Source organism: Gossypium hirsutum, chromosome D02 (assembly GCF_007990345.1).
Source record: "Gossypium hirsutum isolate 1008001.06 chromosome D02, Gossypium_hirsutum_v2.1, whole genome shotgun sequence".
Classification (NCBI taxonomy): domain Eukaryota; kingdom Viridiplantae; phylum Streptophyta; class Magnoliopsida; order Malvales; family Malvaceae; genus Gossypium; species Gossypium hirsutum.
Window position 1 is genome coordinate 10903445 of NC_053438.1, and position 22489 is coordinate 10925933.

The 22489-nt window shown below is 33.9% G+C and overlaps 2 protein-coding genes across 2 annotated transcripts; both read right to left on the reverse strand.

The window, feature by feature from the left end:
- Window positions 1-11600: 11600 nt before the first annotated feature.
- Window positions 11601-15191, reverse strand: LOC107910429 (coronatine-insensitive protein 1). Its single transcript, XM_016838267.2, has 3 exons — window positions 14142-15191; window positions 12603-13074; window positions 11601-12523 (listed from the first exon to the last, which is right to left on the reverse strand). The coding sequence occupies exons 1-3, from the start codon at window positions 14636-14638 to the stop codon at window positions 11708-11710; spliced, it is 1785 nt and encodes a 594-aa protein (XP_016693756.2). The 5' UTR covers window positions 14639-15191; the 3' UTR covers window positions 11601-11707.
- Window positions 15192-16989: 1798 nt separating this feature from the next.
- Window positions 16990-19738, reverse strand: LOC107910430 (alcohol dehydrogenase 1). The gene is made up of 10 exons (XM_016838268.2): window positions 19423-19738; window positions 19085-19221; window positions 18941-18987; window positions 18531-18856; window positions 18338-18420; window positions 18168-18243; window positions 17998-18059; window positions 17759-17854; window positions 17510-17671; window positions 16990-17325 (listed from the first exon to the last, which is right to left on the reverse strand). Exons 1-10 carry the CDS (start codon window positions 19454-19456, stop codon window positions 17209-17211), a joined length of 1140 nt encoding a protein of 379 aa, XP_016693757.2. The 5' UTR covers window positions 19457-19738; the 3' UTR covers window positions 16990-17208.
- Between the last annotated feature and the right edge of the window lie 2751 nt (window positions 19739-22489).

Sequence of the window (22489 nt, forward strand, 5' to 3'; positions counted from 1 at the left end):
GTCGTGGTTTTGGATAGGCTGGTTAATTCGAATTAAAACTAATATATTCTGTGATTTGACTTTATTTTATTGGTATAGTGGCGGACTTTCTAGATACGTGGTTGACTTGAAAACTTGAAACGATTCACTCATAACCAGGGGGCGCCTCAGGGAACCCTGACTTTTATTTTAGTTAATGTGGTGATTGTCTGTCTCATTAACCGTTTTCCTTGTAAGTAATCGACGTGGGGTTGAAGAAAAGTGTGCCTTATGATTACAATACCACTTGCCCATTCAAATCCTGTATTCCATATTTTCTTTTGCCTAATATACCAAAAAAAAAATTTAGGATTGAACTGTAATTACCTTGCTTTTATTAATTAAAACTTAGTTTTATAACCCAAAATAATATTTTTATACAAAATAGTTGATGTTTTTTTATTCAATTATAATTTATAAGCAAATTTTTATTATAAATATAGTACTTATAGAAATTAATGCAAATTTGGAATATATAAGCAAATTTGTAAGGAAAATGTACGTGAACTGAAAGCAAACAAATAATAGTAGCAAATGTAGAAAAATCAATTTTCCATCGGCTGCTTCCTTCTCTAAAATTTAAGAAATTCTAATAATTAGAGAAGGATAAATGTACAATTTTAATTAATTTGTTGTTATTTAGAGATTGTGAATACCTACTGCAAAGTCTTTTTGATGAAGTTTGCAACTCATAGTCTTGGTGTTCAATATCTGCAGAATTCAGGTTTATCCGTGCATCAAGTCGTGCAAGAGGTGAGATTGATGAAATGCTCAATTAAAATGAAAGATATTAAGAAGACATAAACGATGGTTTCTTTCTTTCTTTTTCTTTAATTTTGAAATTCTTAGAAGTATGTATTACCTTCTTAATTTTATCAAGAAGAAATCATGATTCATTCTTAAATGACATCTCAGTCACATGTGTAACAGTCAAACTTGTAATTGGAATCTTCTAATTGTATGTCAAATAAGTATTCACTGTCCACCATTCTTTGAATTATATTTTTAACTTAGCTTAATCATAAATCTGGCCACTAACGTTTACATGTTTTGTTAAAATGACCCTATTTATATTTTTAAGCCTTTTTAAACCATCAACCTTTGCTCTTTTTTTCAATTTGCATTTATTAACAAATTTGATAAAAATACCGTTAAAAAAGTTAATGGGGGATGATGTGAAATTTCATGTGGAATATTTTTAATGAGATTAATTTAATACTTAAGTATCCCAATAAAATAATTACATCTGGAAAATAATAAAATAAATAAATCATACATAAAATTTTTAAAAAATAACTCTTAAGTCAAAAAAAAAAAAGCGTAACTACCAAACAAAAACTTAAAGACGTTCTTAGTTATTACTTCAACTGTATTTTTTATCAAATTTGTTAATAAAAGCAAATTGAAAAAAAAAGCAAAGATTTATGGCTAAAAAAAGCTCAAAAACACAATTAGAGTCATTTTGACAAAACATGTAAGCCTTAGTGGCTAAATTTATCATTGAGTCTTTTAACTTTCCAAAGACCATTATCCTAACATAAAAAATATTAGAAGTGTTAGTAGTATTTACAATGTTAACGCCGTGCATTGAATAGTTATTAAGATACTAATTGAACCATGTTGAAGGCGGAGTAATTGATCAGTAATGTAATGGCCCAAATTTGAGGTTATCGGAACAGTGGTTTCGGAACCACAAATCCGATGAGAAAAATTTTATTTTTCTTATATTTTTATGGTCTACAATTTCACAAAATGATTTCGTGAAAATTTCGTTCGAAAATTTCGACGTTTGGGCACTCAATTTAGTCAAAAGGACTAAATTGTAAAAAGTACAAAAGTTGAGTTCTACATGTTAGAGGTGTTTATTGTTATGAAAGATTAGGTGATAAATTATGCATGGAAATCATGAAAGGATAAAATTTTGCAAAGAAACAGAATTCAGGCAGCACAGTGATGTGAATTTGAAAAATCACCCAAGATAGTATAAAATGAATTAGAGGGTGAATGATATATGGAATTAAATCTTGTTGAGTCTATTTTCATGGAAAAATAACGGTGTAGAAAAATGAAATTTATATTTTAAGATATGTGAATTTTAGTAAGATAGGGTCAGAACTGTTTTTGGAGTCCCCTGTTCTGAGTTTAGAAAATAATTACAAATTGTACAAAAATGGTTATGAGTTGAAATTTACATGCTTAGATTTCTTAATGAGTCTATTTTCTGTAGAAACAAGTAAGAACTTCATATGAAAAATCCTACAGTGAGAAAACTTATTTTTAGTGACTAGAGGTCAGGGCAGTCAGGTGGTGAAACAGGGGAGACTTTAACTAATAAACTGTACTAATTTGCTGAACCAAAAATTCTAAAAATTTTATGGCGAGTAGATATATGAGTCTAGTTTCAGGGAAAATTTACGGAATTAAATTTCGAGTTCTGTAGCTCAAGTTATAATTAATTTAGTAACTGCTGCGCGTTTGGACAGATTTGCTGCGAATAATGAAATAAATTTTCAAACCTAGTTTTTATGCTCCGAATTGGTAAGATAAGCTAAGTAATGCCTCGTGCTCGACTCCGGAAACGGTCTCGGGTAAGGGGTGTTACATTTTGTTGGTATCAGAGCAGGTTTAGTCGGTTCTTGGAAATACTCGGTATGAATAAGTGTCTACCTATACATGCCATACTTATATATTTTGATAGTGTGACGACTCCTGACGATTTTAAAATGTTTTCTTTTATAGTTATGGATCCTGAACGAGCTAGTACAGATGAAGTAGAAAGTAATGCGCTTGCTTCCGCAGAAGGGACGACGCCACTAGATGTTAATGTTAGTGAAAGGCCTGCATCAGTTAGACAGGGAGGAGGAGCTAGAGAAGCCTTCTTCCAAGCCATGAATGATTGGTTTGCCGAGTTCGTTCGTACGAATCCGGCTGTAAGACCTCCACCCCCTCAAGATTCACAGGTTCCCCATGTAGCTTCCCCAGCTGCAGGTATATTTATCAGGGAGAGACCACCTGTTGATAAGATTAGGAAGCAAGGGGCTGAAGAATTTCGGGCTACCAAAGATGACGATGCAGAAAAAGCATAATTCTGGCTTGAGAATACCATCAGGGTTTTTAAAGAATTATCTTGTACACCGGAAGAATGTATGAAGTGTGTGGTCTCACTTCTCAGAGATTCCGCTTATCATTGGTGGAAGACTCTCGTGTCTATCATACCGAGTGAGAGGGTTACTTGGGATTTCTTTCAGGAGGAGTTTCGAAAGAAGTACATCAGCCAGAGATTTACAGAGCAGAAAAGGAAGGAGTTTCTTGAGCTAAAACAAGGTAAGATGTCCGTGACTGAATATGAACGCGAATTTGTCAGACTTAGTAAGTATGCTCGGGAATTTGTATCCACCGAAGCCAACATGTGCAAGAGATTTGAAGATGGGCTTAATGATGACATCCGACTATCAGTGGGTGTATTGGAAATCAGAGAGTTTGTTGTTCTGGTAGAAAGAGCTTGTAAAGTAGAAGACTTGTTAAAAGAAAAAGAGAAGAGCAAAGCTGAAGCTGGAGCGCAGGATACAAAGAAGAGGCAAATGAGTAAATCATTTCAGTCTACATCTAAGAGGCCTAGGGAGCTCTCTAGCGGATCACATTTTCCACATATATATTCTGGCCGAAGCAGAAGTAGAAGATTCGAGGGTTTTAGAGCTCAAACCACTACAGTTGCAAGTACTGGCAGTACTCGACCTCCTAGACCGGAATGTCCTCAATGTGGGAGACGCCACCCCGGAGAGTGTAGAGCAGGTGAAAATGTTTGTTTCAGATGTGGAGCATCCGATCAATTTATTCGGGATTGTCCTGAAACAACTAAAAGAGAAGAAATAACGAGTGCGAGATCAGGTAATGCTCCTACCAGAGGTAGACCGCAGAGAAACCCAGGAGTGGGGGCAAGTAATAGGGGTGCATTCAAAGATTCAGCGGTTAGATCAGATGTTAGAGCACCTGCAAGATCATATGCTATTCGAGCTCGTGAAGAGGCGTCCTCTCCTGATGTAATTGCGGGTACATTTTCTCTCTATGATACTACTGTTATTGCATTAATTGATCCTGGCTCTACACATTCATATATATGCACAAAATTAGCATTTGTTAAAAATTTGTCTGTTGAACCTACTGAATTTATGGTTAAAGTCTCGAACCCCCTGGGCCAGTTTGTGATAGTGGATAAAGTTTGTAAAAATTGTCCACTGATGGTAAAAGGTATTTGTTTCCCGGTTGACTTGATGTTATTGCCTTTTGATGAGTTTGATGTGATATTGGGCATGGATTGGTTAACTCAGCATGATGCAGTAGTAAACTGTAGACAAAAATATGTTGTGTTGAAATGCCAGAATGGAGAATTACTTTGGGTTAAATCTAATCAGACAGAGGGATTATCCGATATGATTTCAGTTATGACAGCTCAGAGGTGTGTTAGAAAAGGGTATGATGTTTATTTGGCGTATGTGTTGGATACTAAAGTATCTGAGTTAAAGATATAGGCAGTGCCAGTTGTATGTGAATTTTCTGATGTGTTTCCAGAGGAATTACCAGGGTTGCCACCAGAAAGAGAAGTGGAATTTTCTATAGATCTGATTCCGGGAACTGCCCCAATTTCCATAGCTCCGTATCGTATGGCTCCTACAGAATTAAAAGAGTTAAAGGCACAGTTACAGGAACTTGTTGACAGAGGTTTTGTTCGTCCGAGTCATTCACCTTGGGGTGCTCTAGTTCTGTTTGTGAAAAAGAAAGACGGGTCTTTGAGATTGTGTATTGACTATCGGCAGCTTAATAAGGTAACTATAAAGAATAAGTACCCATTGCCTCGAATTGATGACTTATTTGATCAACTGAAAGGTGTCACAGTATTTTCAAAGATTGATCTCCGATCGGGTTATTATCAGTTACGGGTAAAAGAGCCAGATGTGCCAAAGACAGCTTTTAGAACCAGGTATGGGCATTATGAGTTTCTGGTTATGTCGTTTGGGTTGACTAATGCACCTGCAGTATTCATGGATTTGATGAACCGGATATTCAGACCGTATCTAGATAGGTTTGTAGTAGTTTTTATTGATGACATTTTAGTTTATTCTCGGGATGAAACTGAGCATGCAGAACATTTGAAAATAGTGTTGCAAATTCTGCGTGAAAAGAAACTTTATGCTAAATTCAGTAAATGTGAATTTTGGCTTCGAGAGGTAGGTTTTCTCGGACATATTGTATCCGCAGAAGGCATCAGGGTAGATCTGAGTAAAATTTCAGCTATTGTCAATTGGAGTCCACCGAAGAATGTATCTGAAGTTAGAAGTTTCTTGGGTTTAGCTGGTTATTATCGGAGATTTGTACAAGGGTTTTCTATGATAGCTTCTCCAATGACCCGTTTATTATAGAAAGATGTTAAATTTGAATGGACAGAAAAATGCCAGCAAAGTTTCGACCGATTGAAGGAGTTGTTAACGAAAGCACCTGTGTTGGTACAGTCTGAATCGGGTAAGGAATTTATTATTTATAGTGATGCATCATTAAATGGTTTGGGTTGTGTCTTGATGCAAGAAGATAAAGTAATAGCCTATGCTTCAAGACAACTTAAGCCACATGAAAGAAACTACCCGGTACATGATCTCGAGTTAGCTGCTATTGTATTTGCATTGAAAATATGGCGGCATTATTTGTATGGTGAAAAGTGTCATATTTATACTGATCACAAAAGCTTGAAATATTTGATGACACAGAAAGATTTGAATTTGAGACAACGCAGGTGGCTTGAATTGATAAAGGATTATGATTTGGTTATTGATTACCATCCGGGTAAGGCTAACGTGGTAGCTGATGCTTTGAGCCGAAAATCTCTATTTGCTTTACGAGCTATGAATACCCGGTTGTCACTGTCTAATGATGGTTCAATCATAGCTGAATTGAGAGCTAAATCGACATTTCGCCAACAAATATGTGAAGCTCAGAGGAATGATGAGAAATTACAGGCTAAACGGGTGCATTGTGAGTCAGGTAATGATTCAGAATTTCAGATTGGAACTGATGGTTGTTTATTATTCAGAGGTAGAGTATGTGTACCGAAGAATTCAGAACTTGTACAGAAGATTTTACACGAAGCACACAGTGGTATTATGTCCGTACATCCGGGAGGTAATAAAATGTATAATGACTTGAAAAAGATGTATTGGTGGCCGGGTATGAAACGTGATATCTCTGAGTTTGTATCAAGATGTTTAGTATGTCAGCAGGTTAAGGCTGAACATCAGGTACCTTCGGGGTTGCTTCAGCCAATCACTATACCGGAATGGAAATGGGAAAGAATCACTATAGATTTTGTATCTGGGTTACCGTTATCTCCGAGGAAGAAAGATGCCATTTGGGTAATTGTCGACCGATTGACAAAGTCCGCGCACTTTATCCCAGTATGTATGGATTATTCTTTAGATAAATTGGCTGGATTGTATATATCTGAGATTGTTAGACTACATGGAGTGCCTGTCTCCATTATATCAGACAGAGATCCCCGATTTACGTCTCGTTGCTGGAACAAATTGCAAGAAGCTTTGGGTACTCAGTTGTATTTCAGTACTGCATTTCATCCTCAGACAGATGGCCAATCTGAGCGTGTAATTCAGGTATTGGAAGATATGCTCCGATGTTGTGCATTAGAGTTTCAAGGTAATTGGGAAAGGTATCTACCTTTGATTGAATTTGCTTATAATAACAGTTATCAGTCCAGTATTAAAATGGCTCCGTATGAAGCTTTGTATGGTAGAAAATGTAGAACACCATTATATTGGACAGAGCTCAGTGAAAAGAAGATACACGGGGTTGATTTGATTCGGGAAACAGAAGAAAAAGTAAGACTGATTCGGGATAGTTTAAAAGCAGCTTCCGATCGTCAAAAGTCATACGCCGATCTTAAACGAAGGGAGATTGAATTTCAGGTGGGTGATAAAGTATTCTTAAAAGTGTCTCCTTGGAAGAAAGTTCTCCGGTTCGGTCGAAAGGGTAAATTGAGTCCAAGATTTATCGGACCATATGAGATTATAGAAAGAATTGGACCAGTTGCTTACCGATTGGCTTTACCACCGGAACTCGACAAAATTCATAATGTATTTCATGTATCTATGCTACGACGGTATCGATCAGATCCTTCACATGTTATTACTCCAACAGAAGTAGAAATTCAGCCGGATATGACTTATAATGAAGAACCGGTTAAAGTATTAGCACGAGAAACAAAGGAGCTTAGAAACAAAAAGGTAAATCTGGTGAAAGTGCTATGGCAAAAGCACGGGATTGAGGAAGCAACATGGGAACCGGAAGAGACAATGAGGAAGCAATACCCGAATCTCTTTACTGGTAAGATTTTCGAGGACGAAAATCCTAAAAAGGGGGGAGAGTTGTAATGGCCCAAATTTGAGGTTATCGGAACAGTGGTTTCGGAACCACAAATCCGATGAGAAAAATTTTATTTTTCTTATATTTTTATGGTCTACAATTTCACAAAATGATTTCGTGAAAATTTCGTTCGAAAATTTCGACGTTTGGGCACTCAATTTAGTCAAAAGGACTAAATTGTAAAAAGTGTAAAAGTTGAGTTCTACATGTTAGAGGTGTTTGTTGTTATGAAAGATTAGGTGATAAATTATGCATGGAAATCATGAAAGGATAAAATTTTGCAAAGAAACAGAATTCAGGCAGCACAGTGACGTGAATTTGAAAAATCACCCAAGATAGTATAAAATGAATTAGAGGGTGAATGATATATGGAATTAAATCTTGTTGAGTCTATTTTCATGGAAAAATAACGGTGTAGAAAAATGAAATTTATATTTTAAGATATGTGAATTTTAGTAAGATAGGGTCAGAACTGTTTTTGGAGTCCCCTGTTCTGAGTTTAGAAAATAATTACAAATTGTACAAAAATGGTTATGAGTTGAAATTTACATGCTTAGATTTCTTAATGAGTCTATTTTCTGTAGAAACAAGTAAGAACTTCATATGAAAATCCTACAGTGAGAAAACTTATTTTTAGTGACTAGAGGTCAGGGCAGTCAGGTGGTGAAACAGGGGAGACTTTAACTAATAAACTGTACTAATTTGCTGAACCAAAAATTCTAAAAATTTTATGGCGAGTAGATATATGAGTCTAGTTTCAGGGAAAATTTACGGAATTAAATTTTGAGTTCTGTAGCTCAAGTTATAATTAATTTAGTAACTGCTGCGCGATTGGACAGATTTGCTGCGAATAATGAAATAAATTTTCAAACCTAGTTTTTATGCTTCGAATTGGTAAGATAAGCTAAGTAATGCCTCGTGCTCGACTCCGGAAACGGTCTCGGGTAAGGGGTGTTACAAGTAAGGTAATCAAGAATTCACGTTGCTTTTTTTGGTGAAGAAAAATATCATAAAAGTTTAATCTAGATTTACAATATCAAAAGCATCACTAGTCTTATCATTATTAATGGCTTTAATTAAATTCGTAGGAGCAGTTGTCAACACATTTACCCCCTCCACATTAGCAGGAGCCATCTTGGCAATCTGGTCAGCAATATAATAACTTTCCTAGAGACATGTCTTACCACCCAAAATTCTTTATTCTGTAATAGTTTTTGAACACGTCTAACCAGAGCTGAACTCGGGCTTTCTGAATTTCTCCCTTGGATTGCTTGGACTACCTCAGAGCTATCAGTTTGAATCAAAATCCTGTCCACACCCCGCTTTTGTAAAAGAGTCAGCCAATCCAAAGTACCTCATAAATTAGCATCAAAGACGGAGCATTCCTCCAAAAAATGATTGAAACTCAAAATCCAATCACCTATATGATTTTGCACCACTCCCTCTACAAACGCTAAACTATGGTCAAATTAATTGCACCATCAATATGCAGGCGAACCCAATTATCTGATAAAGGGTCCTTCTGCATGGAGGTATCTCTTTAAGTCAAAACCTCCTTATGTGTGGACCAAAATTGTCTCGCCCAAGTAATAGAAACTTTAACAATCTCAACGACATTCCATGTAAATCCTTGAAAGACGAATAAATTTTTGTTCTTCCAGATGCGCCAAATGATGATGCCAAATAAACTTGCCCAACTAACTCCCATAGGGTTCAAAAGCTCATAAGATTGCAAATTATGTGTAAGCCAATCCAAAAGACTTGAATTGAAGAATCTGCTACTTTGGCTCGAAGGTACCACCTGTCCCCACACCTCTTTTGCCTCATAGAAATCTCTAAGCACATGAAGAATATTCTTTGTGTCATATCCAAAAATCGGACATAAAGCTTCTTGTCCAATGCCTCGTCTTACTCGTTCCACATTAGTAAGGAGGTGTTGTTTGAATATGAGCCATAGAAAAAACCGGACTCTATGAGGTCCCTTAAACTTCTTCGGAGTATCCCAAATTGGTTCTTTAGAATTCCAATGACTCTCCCTAATCAAACGATAGGCACTCTTAATCGAAAAGAGCCCAGTCAAATTCAATGGCCAATAAATCCTATCTGGCCCTGCTTCAAGATGTGGAGGGATATACTCACAATACGCCTAATTATGTTTTCCAGGACCCATAATCGAAAGAGATCTAGATTCCACTTTCTTTTTGGGACCCATCTTCCTCTTCCCATTCGAAGACCCCCAAATGAATTGCCTAGCCAAGCATTCAATCTCCTTATAAATTCCTTTCGGTATCATCATTGACTACATGAAATAGTTAGGTATTGATAAAAGCACAAATTGTGCTAATAGCTCTCCCAACAAGAGACAAATGTCTAACATCCCAACAAAAAAGTTTACTATGTAGCTTGTCCACCACAAGTCTTAGGGTACACTTAGTAACTCTTTCTTGAAATAAAGGAACCCCCAAATAAAAGCCTAAGTCATGAACTTTCTAAAAACCCAATAAACTACTAATTCAATTTCCAGGAGCCTCATACGCAATGGGAGAAATAAATATTCATCTTATGTGCATTAACCTTGTGACCAAAATAAACATAGAAATGGCTCAAAACTTCCTCAATGAGTTTTGTATGCACCAAATTTGTTTTACTGAAAATAACTAAATCATTAGCAAAAAAAAAAAAGATGAGACGGATTTGGACCTAACATGGACAGTCTAATTCGGCACCATTGACCTCTTGAAGTCGCTGAATAAATATTATGCCCAAACCACTCCATGCACGACACAAATAAGTAAGGCGATAGAAGACATCCTTAAGGATCTCCCTTGCAGGCTTAAACTTTCGTGATGGGACCCCATTCCACAATAACTACATAGTAGAATTTGAAATGGTAGACATAATGATCTTCCTGAAAAATTTAGGACTACCAATGGCCCTAAGCGAAGCTTCAATGAACTCCCATCTCACCTATCATAAGCTTTCTCAATATCGATTTTAATCACCATCCTTGTCTTCTTGTTCTTCCTCAAGAATCTGCGTTGCTTTTGAACCAAATAAGAGAAACTTTGCATTGCCAGTATCGTGAGCAACATTAACAGTGATAATATACCTAAAATAGTAATAAGCAAGGTAAATAGTAATGAATAAGTAATGATGAATGAAAGGTCATTATAGAGGAAATGTTTTTGAATTTACTGCAAGTAAATAATAATTAATAGATAAAGCAATAATAGTAGGCAAATTGTTTTTTGGTAATTCATGTTAAACATAATTACAATAAAAAAATATAATTACCTGAGAAGAAGAAGTTGAACTTGACGGTTGCAATCAAGGCAAGAATACCCGCCATTAATCTCCCTTACCTTCTTTCGCTGTACTGAGTATGATAAGTAGTACCAACCAATAGATGTATCAACTTCAACCATGTAAGCACGACATGTGAAATGATGTACCTGGTAAAGTAGATTAAAAAAACTTCATGTGTTATACATATGTAAGTCCACAAAGTTTCATCCTGACAAGATATTACTCTTGACAAAGTTGAGGTGTTCGAAATTATTACATGACGAAGTTGTGGTGGCAAAGCTTACATAGATGAGGTAATTATAACAGGATGTTTTTTCATAATGGTTTAGTTTAATACCTCGTCAAATCATAATTTAGTGTGAATTTTAATTTAAAATATCAAATTATCAGTCATGAACATAATTACAAGTGTCTAGAGGTTAAACTACTCATTAGATAAACAACTTCTTTTAAAAATTTAATTTGGTTTAAATTTCTATTTAATAATATTTTTTAATAATGAACAGTGGACCAAATTTGAGAAGGAAATAGGTCTACGGACAAACATTGTAGAATTTTTAATACAATTGTTGTATTACAATTAGCACGAACCATGTTACAACTTTTATGTGATTAAATAGTTTATAGATTGTGCTGTTTTGATTTTTTAAATCGGATTTTATAGTTTCGACTAAAATGAGTTGAGATTAAGTATATTCAGAATCTATTTAAAAATAATAAATATTTTAATTAAATCTAAATAAAAATATATAATTTATTATATTTTAGGTTGACTTGGTTTAAATTTTTAACGGCAGTAATTAATTCGAACAATTATCTTAATTAGAATACTAAATTGAAAAAAATTAGAGTGACCAAAATAAGACAAATCTTATTTTAAAGGGACTTTAATTGTAATTTGCCCAAATTTTTAATGAATAAAAATTATTCTAGGACAACTTTTTATAAACTTATACTCCTATACAAGGATCCGCTGGTAGTTTAACCGAAATATCAAATCAGGAAAATCAATCCTTGGTCCTTCTAGGGAGTAGTACGCAAGCAAATGACCCGGATGCTCGACCACGACTACCTCTCCAACCCGGTCGGTCTTGACTACACGTCTTGCCGGAACTAGTTCGATATTCCAAAATAAACGAGCCATTGCTAACAAATCACGGCTCGATTGTGACAATTCTCGATATCCTGGCACCCACAAGTACCTTAAAGAAGTTAATCGGATCATGGCAGCTGCTAGCGCATGCTCGCTGAAGAAGCAACCTCCTATTTCGAGTTTCTGCAATTTAGGGCATCCCTTGGAGAATTCCAAAAGCCCAGCATCCGACTCCCCAACGTAACCCAGAAGCATCCATCTTATGTTCCAACTATATTTCCCAATGTAACCGAGCCCCGCATCTGTCAAACCACCAGGTCGGAGATGCAGTGCAAATCTTCTAAGCTTTCCACAGCCCCTTAGTAGAGCCCGGACTCCTTTGTCGAGAGGCAAATCCGTTATCCTTTCTTTTTGATCAAGCAAGACTAGACGAAAATCACACATGTTTTTCAAGTAAGTCCCGATGTATTCCAATGATGCATTGGTGATGTCGGATACATAAACAGCCAAATGTTCCAATTTAAGGCATCCCTGAGCTAAAGCCATCAATCCTGTTTGTGAAACCAAACCTTCATCCTCCATTCCTTCCTCCTCAGCATCTGCCTCGATTCTAAGCCTCTTTAGTTGCTTACAACTTCGGGCAACAACTTCTAGTCCTCGATCTCCGATAACATTCCTTGTCTAGCCACTCAGAAAACACATATAATTAAAGAACATAATGAAAAAAAATAGAATACGGACAATGGTTTTGTGATTCAACCTTGAGAACTTCCAAGTTTGGGCATCTTTGTATTAACAAGCAGTGATCTTCTGTGTCGAGTAATGCATAAAGGAGATCCAATTCTTTAAACAACGGTGCAAAAGGAAACACAATTGGCATTTCATTCTTCCCCATGTAGGTTAAACCCAAACGGCATAACCTCGAGGGGAATGTTACAGCAGCATACCCATCAGGTTGGTCGTAGAAAGGACCACCGTTGAATTCTTCTAAAACAGCAGCAGCATGAAAGAAACCGACGAGATCTAAAATTTCACAATCACTAATTTTCACAGATACCAAATTACGACAATTTCTGGCGATAAGTTGGAGATCTTCAAAACTAACTTTTACAAGATCCGTCATGTAAAAGTTTAAAGTCTCAAGAACTGAATTATTCATCGCAATCTCATGAATCCATCGACCATCTTTCTCAATAATTGAGCTGTCTTCCAAGAACAAGGTTCTTAATTGCCTACGCCAACATGTAAAGAAATAAATCATAAGAACGAACCAAGCCAATGTTTTTCCCCTGCAGTTTAGCTCCAACTGAGCTTCAAACATCCAAGTCATTGGAATTTGATTAAAGCAATACTTACTACTTTATACCACTGACCTTCAAGCCGTATTTCAATAAAAAGAAGCTCAAATTAGCACTATTAATCTTATTTATTTCTCAAATATCTAAAACAACAAATGTAATTGCGCAAAATTAACCCTGATAAAAAAATTAAAATAAGTTTTGAATTTTTTATTTATTTCTCAATATATCTACTGGGGCCATTAAGAGAATAAATGCTGGTCACAAGTTTTAAAATTGTTCCATACCCAGAATAAGTATCGAACCTTGAACCACCAGTTAAAGTAGGAAAGACATTTACCATTTTACCTAACTCTTTAAATAAGTTTTGAATATTTAAACCTCGATCCCATGATTTACGTCGTGGTTTGATTCATGGTGTGTGTAGTATTTATTTATTTCTACCAAGAATTGTAAAAAAAAAAATTAAGACATAATGATAAGTTTAGATATTATTTTTTACATTTCTTTTTGTCAATTTTATCTTTATTTTTTATGTGTAAAAAAAGTAAAATTATTTTTTAAAGAAAATGTTGATTAAATTATTAATTTTTCTCATTGATATTGGTGTGGCAATGTATAATATAATCTATGTATATTTTATACTGACATAATATTATTTGTTTTATATGTAAATAATTTAAAAATTTTAAAAGATATATCAATTGAGTTTTAGTTTAATTGTCATGGAAATTATTGCCAAGAGGGTGTGAGTTTGAGATGCATTGAAACGTATTATTCTTTTATTTATGGATTGAGAGGGGGTATAAGTAATTTTGGACATTCTATTAAAAAAACTCAGATATGTATGTTTAAAAATGTATTATTTTAGTTATTTTCGTAAAAAATTAGACTCTTTTTAAAATATAAGTTAAATTGAAATTTTTTAAAAGTTTGGGAGTATTAGTTTAAGCATATGAATTCACATATTAAAATATGTTTAAAAAGAATAAGAAAGCTACCGGCACAATCTTCCGACGTGCAAGAGTCCATCAGTAGAAAAACCAGAGCATTTATCAAGCTTCAAACACCGCAAAACTTCCCCCCTAGACCTACCCAATACTTCCAAATCTGAATCATTAACAATCATCCTCCTAAAATGCACCGATTTCAAGCAAGTCAAATTCTCGGCTATTTCCTTTACCCACGGCGTTACGTACCCTCCCCAATCTTCCGGTATCATATCAAACATCGGCGCCCGAGGTTTTCCTTTCAATTTCAACGATTCCAAGTGTGGGAACCGCCGCCGCAACCGTTCGGGACTCGTCGTGTAACAAAGCGCAACCGTTACGTGCTTACGTGTCAACGCGTCGAGCTCGTACCAACGCCGACAAACGAGGGAAACGGCGCTCCGGTCCTCCGGGTCGTCGATGTATAGAATCACCCAGCCCAAAACAACGTCGGTTAGACCGGTTTGTGAAGCCGTTGATTTTTTCAACTCGTTATAATTTTCCCCCATCCAAAAACTCAAATCGGATATTCAAAAGAGAAAACAAACGCTTGATCTGGAGACCAGAATAAGAAGCAAAAGGCGTTTCCTCAGCAATTGTTTTCTCCGGAAGTGAAACAAGAAGGAATGGATTCGCCAGCAGATGCTACAAATGGAGTCAGGCATGGGTCGGGTTGAGGAGACATGGAAGAAGAAGAGATAAAAGCTAGAAATGGACAAGGGAGATTGGATGGAGAGAGAAAATAGAATGGTGGGAAACAAATTTGTGGACTGTATGATAGTTTGGGTAGTTGAAAAATAAAACTCAGTTCTTCAGAGTCATGTGTGGGTCCTTCTCCTAAGTTGAATTATCCTTTAAAGTCATGTGCTGGACACCCTTTTTGATTCAAATACTGAACAGAAAGAAGCTTGATTTAGTTTTTCCTCATCCAACAAAGAATTTAAAATCCCTTCTTTATAACTCTGGCTGGCTTGATGATGGAGATTATTTATTATCTCAAGTGTAGTTTAAGTTTCAGTGTAACGTTTGTTGTTTAAATTTTATATTGTTATTATATTTCACAAAAACAAAAAACCCTTCTTTATTAAATATAATTATTTGCTTGTATAGAAAAAATGGTAAAGAATATAAATATTCATTTAACTATGTTCACGATATTGATTTGGTCAATTCAATTTTAAAAAATTTTAATTTAAGGATTAAATTTTATATTTGTTCTCATTTTGTCTTTAAATTGATAACTAAAATAATGACATGGTCTTTTTCTAACTAGTATAATAACATATTTAGTCCTCAATACTTGTATATTCCATCAATTTGACTCTAATTCTAAAACATTTAATAAATTTAACTCTTCACATTTACAAATTCTATCAATTTGAGGATCAAACTTCCTAACCAAAACTTTCAATTTTTAAAACAAAGGCATTCTACATCTATAAATTTATAATACCCAAAAAAAGAAAAAGAAAAAACCTTTTTCAATTGTACAAATATAACATTTAATAAATAACACGTGCAAATATATTATTGCTTAGAAGCCAAACAATTGGATCACCACTTAACATCCAAATCCAAAGAACCAAGCTTAAGAAACATAAAATCTAGCAGTAGGTACTAATTAATTTAATAAAATAAAAATTAATTAACATCAAAGTTGCGATTCTTCTTTATGAATGATTTAAAATACAATAAAATCAATTAACAACCAAAAATTCTATTTATTCAGTTTTTCCAGCAGCAAAGAACCTATCTTTGAGCTATGGAATAAATTTAAATGATCTAAAAACTAAAATCCTTATAAAGTTTAGTTCTCAACAAACTCTATAAAGTATGTTATATTTGCACAATAAATTTGTAAAGTATGTTATATTTACACGATTGGAGAATTTTTTTTTTTTTTTTTGGTTTTGGAATGCCTTTGTTGTCAAACTTTTTGAAAATTTTGGTTAGAAAGTGTGAGGATCAAATTGATAGATTTTGTAAGTATTAATGACTAAATGTGTTATTATATCAATTAGAAAAATGCTATGTCATTGTTTATGTTATCAATTTAACGATGGGTAACCTAAACAAGATTGAATACAAAATTTAGTGCCTAAATTGAAATTTTTTAAAGTTGAGTGACCAAAACAGAAATGCGAAAATAATTGAGTAACCGTTTGTATAATTTACTATAAAAAATACTAAAGTATTCAAGTATATAAAGCCAATCTTAGGTAAAAGTACCACAAAATCTCTTGTATTATATCATGAAATGTATTTTAATCCCTTACTAAAAAAATGGACAAATTAACCTTCTACGTTAGATGAGTGAGCAAAATAGTCACTCTATTAAAATTGAATCATTAAATATTTGTTTTGGTGGTTATATAAGCTATAATAACAAATTTAGCCCTTTACCTTTACACATTTATTCAATTTGACCACTACTCTTTTATTGGAAGTAAATTAAATATTTTGAAACTAATAAGACTAAAAAGTCAAAAAGGCTTTACTAACAAATTAAAAAATAAATAAAAACACCGACCCAATAAAAGAAATAGGGTCAATATTTTTTAAAATTTAATAATAATTAGATTTTAGTGGGTCGGAATTGTTATTTTTTAATATATATTTTAAAATTTTTATAAATTTTAAAATCTTATAACAATACCGACCCGAACAGATTGAGCTTTGTATTGGCAGTATATCAAACTTGTTTTATTCAGTGCTTTATTTAGAGGACCTATTCCTGATGAAATTTTCAGTTTTAGAAGCATTAATTGCATTAGACCTTTCGATGTTAAAACTTTCTAAGTTATCATATTCAATTCTCAAGTAAAGTCCCTTCCTATCTTGACCGCCAATGATCTCCGCATTCAATAAGATTTTCAGAAATCTATTGCTAGTAGGTGAAGTCATGACATATGAAACATATAATAAAGAAGCCTGTAAGGGTCAACAAGTTGAACCCAGGGCAGAATGAGAGACATGAATATAGGACAAAATTTACCATTAAAAACAGCAAAACCATGTATAGCATACATTATTTATTTCCTTGATCACTCTTTGCAAAACAATCCAGGCCAGCCATTCCTTATTCATCCATGCGAATCACACATCTCAGTCCCTCACCCGCCAGCATCAACTCAAATGCCTTGTTGATCTCTGAGAAGGGCACAGTGTGTGTGATGAATTTATCCAGCTCAAGTTCCTGCAACATCAAAGATATCACAATCTTTACTGTCTGCTAGTATATTTGTATGGAAGAGAAAATGTACTCATGTCCAATACATATTCGAACCAGCATTTACATATTCTTGCACAAATATCAAACACATTCTGTTTTGGTGTTCAACACTCACTCCTGGTTCCAATAAACAGGAAGATAAACTCACCTTGTTCATATATTTCTCCACAACAGCAGGAATGTCAGACCGAGGTTTGTAGTTTCCAAAGAAAGTACCCTTGACAGTCTTCTCATTCAGCAGATTCACCGGGTGAGTTTTGAATGCATCGTCTTTGTTTGGAACACCCACAAGCACCGCAACTCCCCACCCCTGAAAATCAAGTCATTTCAGATAAACATGAAAAATGATATAATCTAGCATCATTGATGAAGAGGAAAATGTTGTGAAGCTATTTACATCGTGGACGCATTCAAATGCAGAAATCATGGCCTGGATACTCCCCGTACATTCAACACTGCGATCGACTCCTCCACCAGTCATCTCAACAATGGCCTGATCATTAGAATCATTTCTCAATAAGGATCCCATAACAAGTTGACAGGTTTTACGCAAGGTGACCCTAGTAACTAATGGTTATGTTCCAATCAGAATCCAGCAGGATGCATATAGAAATGAATTTTCAAGTGGGAACCAACCTCTTGGACAGGTTTGTTGTAATCTTTTGGATTCACAAACTCTGTAACACCGAATTTCTTGGCTGCAACAAGTAATAAGAATAAACATGATCAGTTTTGTAACTTTGCTTAACCAGAAACATAACCGATCTTGGAATGTTTTGTTCAAGTAACTACAAAACCATTGCTACCTTGTTCAAATCTGCTGGGGTTCAAATCAACGCCAATGATCCTCGAAGCACCGGAAACTCTTGCTCCTTCGGCAGCCTAAATTGCAGAACAGAGAATTAATGATAAATGAGTCCAACAGTCTTCAAGTTGCCATGAAGAAAAACTTGGCAATTAAACAGGAGTAACTCACAGCAAGACCAACAGCGCCTAGTCCGAAAATTGCAACAGATTGACCCTTTTTGGGTTTAGCAACATTCACAGTGGCACCAAAACCTGCAATAACATAAGCAAAACAAGTTGTGAAACAAGAACTTCCTCACTTTCATTTACATCGTTTAAATATTCCAAAGAAAGAAGACAAAAGTGAAATCCGAGTCCAGAACCTGTGGACATTCCGCAGCTTAGAACACAAACTTTATCAAGCGGAGCCTCCGGATTGATCTTGGCAACCTGGCCGACATGGACAACAGTGTATTCACTGAAAGTAGAGGTGCCAAGGAAGTGGTAGATAGGCTTCCCATTGATGGAAAACCTGGATTTTCCATCATTAATCATTTCACCCCTATCAGTGTTGATTCGGAGGAGATCACACATGTTACTTTCTTCTGACAAGCAATGGGGACACTCCTTGCATTCTCCGGTGAAGATGGGGAGAACATGATCGCCAGGCTTGAGATCAGTCACCCCCTCACCTACACTCTCCACAATCCTAAATATTTAAAAGAAAAGGGTTAATGCATATACAAATAATAAGAACGTATGAACTTGAAAAAACATTCGGACATATGCATACCCTCCAGCTTCATGACCAAGTATACGAGGAAACAGAGGATTTTGTCCCTACAATAACAGAAAAAATGTCAGAGTCAGATTGAAAATCTTTCTCCTAACAACTTGAAGTAAAAAACGAAAAAAAAAAGAAAAGAGAAGTGTGAACCTTAGCATCCCAGAAGTAGACATCGGTGTGACATAAAGAAGTGAAGAGTATCTTAATACGGACTTCATCCTTCTGCGGCGGTGCCACTTCCACTTCCTCTATTGACAATGGCTTTCCCGACTCCCACGCCACCGCAGCTGCAATAATATCACAACCACTGAATTAGAAAAATAATAGCCAACCATAGAAGAATTTTCATCGAAGAAAGAGAGTTTTAACATGCATCAAAACCTCAAAAGTCAAAATCAACAGAAAATGCGAAACCAGATAAATCCCAGAAAAAAGAACCCAGTTATCGTATAACCAGAAGCAATCGCAGAAGAGAGTCAAAGGATCACCTCTGCAACGAATGACCTGACCAGCAGTACTCATAATGGCTGTTAACAATAAAGTCGTCTTTGATTTGTCTGCTCACTAGTTTTTTCTTCTGTATGTAGTTTATGATGAAAGAAGAAAGCTAGCAAGAATCTATTTATAGCTGTTGAATTGAAACACATTTCCAGCTCACTAGATTACGCAAAGCACACCAAATGGTTTGGTTTTCCTTAAATGACAGTTTTGTTTCCAGGCGAATCGGTGTCTGGTTTTGGGTAGCAGTATTCACTGTTGTAGTGGTTTTGCATAGGGCGGTCAACCGTCAACTAGAATTAGAATAATATTATTTTGTTCTACTGGCCATAATAATGGACGCCCCATGGATCCCTGATTTGTTACAGTTTCCCTTATTGGGTAATATAAGGTATGAAGGTGGGGTTCAAGAAAACTGGGCCTACTCATTTTCTTTCCTTATTTGGAAGAAAACAAGATTAAGCGTATTGATTTGGAATAAATACCACTTGCCATTTAAATTCAGTATTTACTACGGATTCATTGCTTCATCCAATTCTATTATCTATGGGTTTTCGTTTTTTAACCAATTAAACACCCAAGTTTCTTTTCAGTTTAAACGTACTTTGTATGAAATAAAATTATGGTAATTGAATTTTCATATTTTTTTAATTTGGTATTTATTTTTTCCTAATTTGGCATCTAAAATTTTTTTGGTCCAATTTGGCACTTGAATTTAGCATTTTTTCCTAATTTGGTATATAAGCACTTTTTTCTAGGTTCAATTCGGTGCCTAACTTTATTAAATGTGTTATAAAAATTACTCAAAATACTAACAGTGTTTTTTTTCGTTATGTTACAAAAAATATTGTCTAACATCAGAGGAAATTCATGTTAAAAAAATATGTATTAAGCTATGCTTAATGAATTAACATTAGATAAGAAAAAAAATTAAAAAACCCAATTAAAAGAAATTCATTAACAAATAAATAAATAATTAAATAAAACTAAAAGTTATTGATCATATAAAATACAAAAAAATATATCATATCATTTGTCACATTTTGGTTATACATTAATTATTTTTGCTATTTCATAAAAAAATAACATTGTTAGTGTCGAAACCATTTTTTATTTTTGAAAAAAAAACAAAAATTAGTTGTCGACTTTAAAAAAAAACGAAAATTAGGAGTCGCCACAAATTTTTTATTAAGGTGTAATTGGATCACCTAAAAAATAGCTTTGGTCTACGAGTTTCAGAAAAACAGATTCGGGAGTCAGTTACATACGAGGAAGAATTAGCACCCTCGTAACGCCCAAAAATTGGTACCAAATTGATTAATTAATGTCTTAAAGTCGAGAGTTAAAAAAAAATACTATCCTTAGTTAAATGAAATTATTTATTAAGACTCTCTTTTCGAAAAGAAAAATATTACACCCAATGTGTTAGGGCACAACATTTTATTCTCTTCAAGATGAGTTGGTCCAAAAAACTCGTATAATAAAATTTAAGAAAATATTTAATTGTTTAAAATTTATGAAGAAATCGCAGCCCAATACGTTAGGGCACGATTTCTTAAAATCCCAAACATTCAATATTTCCTTTATATATATATTTAAAAAAAATATTTATCTCGAGAAATCAACGTGTCACATCCAATACATTAGGACACAACACATTGAATTCCCGATGACAAGTTTTATTTTGTTTGATTAAAGAACAATCCTCGATTGTTAGATTTTATGAAGAAAATCGGAACCCAATACGTTAGGGCTCAATTTTCTTGAAAATCCTAAATACGAGTATTATCTTTATTTTGAAAATTTTCCATTTTTAAATTTGAGTAAAAGATAATGTAATGTTATAATGTATGTATAAATATCGTGATAACAAATACAATAGTAATAAATACAACAATGGCATAGAAATAATATAAACAAATAAATAAATAAAAATAAATCAATAACATGCAAAGCATCAAATAAATGAGCGAAATAAGAAAACATGCTTTTAAAATATAAATGAAAACATAAATTGATAAACAAAAGAAGGAAATAAACAAAAAAATATAAAGAGAAAAAAAGGGTACAAAATATATACATGTACATATATAAAAAAAGTATATACATATATATAGATTATAAAAAAGATAATTACATATATATATAAACAAATAATAATAATTACATATATTAAAATTAATTAATTTAGAAATATATATAAAAATTTATGAAGAATAATATAAGAAAACATACGTATATACATATTTATCAAAGTAAAAAATATATAAAAGTATATATATGCATATAAAAGTTAGGAAATAAAAAATGTATATGTATATAAAATGTAAATGTATATATATGTATATAAAAGTTATGCAAATAGAATAATATATATATAATATGTGCATGTGTTTATAAAAGTTTTTTTAAACAAATGTATGTATATATATTATTGTAAAAAAATATGCGTATGTGTATTTATAGTAATAATAATAATGATAATAATAACAATAATAATAACTTAATAACAAGAAAATCAAATTTAATAAAAATAAATAATAAATAAAAAAAGACTAAATCGAGCTTTGACATAAATACTGGGCCTAAATCCGCAAATAAATGAAGTCGAAAGGACCCTATTGAACGCGCCAAAGAAAATAAAAATGCAAGAGAAAGAGAAATTTGAGGGAATACTCTTAAGAATTATTATTATTCCCAACTTCCCTCCTTTACAATGAAGGGAGAGGCCTCTATTTATAGTTGAGCCTCCCCAAATCCAACGGTACAGATCAATTACATCAACGGCTAAGATTAAAAGGTATCTACAAATTAAATCTCTAAAATTACAAAATCATATCTTCTAAGATTGCATAAATCATATCTAAGATTGCATATATCATATCTAAGATTGCATATATCATATCTAAGATTGCATATCCTTGAAGATTATGTTTCCATATGTGAGCCCGGGCTAAAATTGGATATTACAGTTAGTATATTGGAGTAATTTGTAAAACGTTTGACAAGTTTAAGTACCAAATCAAAAAAAAAAAGGTACCAAATTAGGAAAAAGAG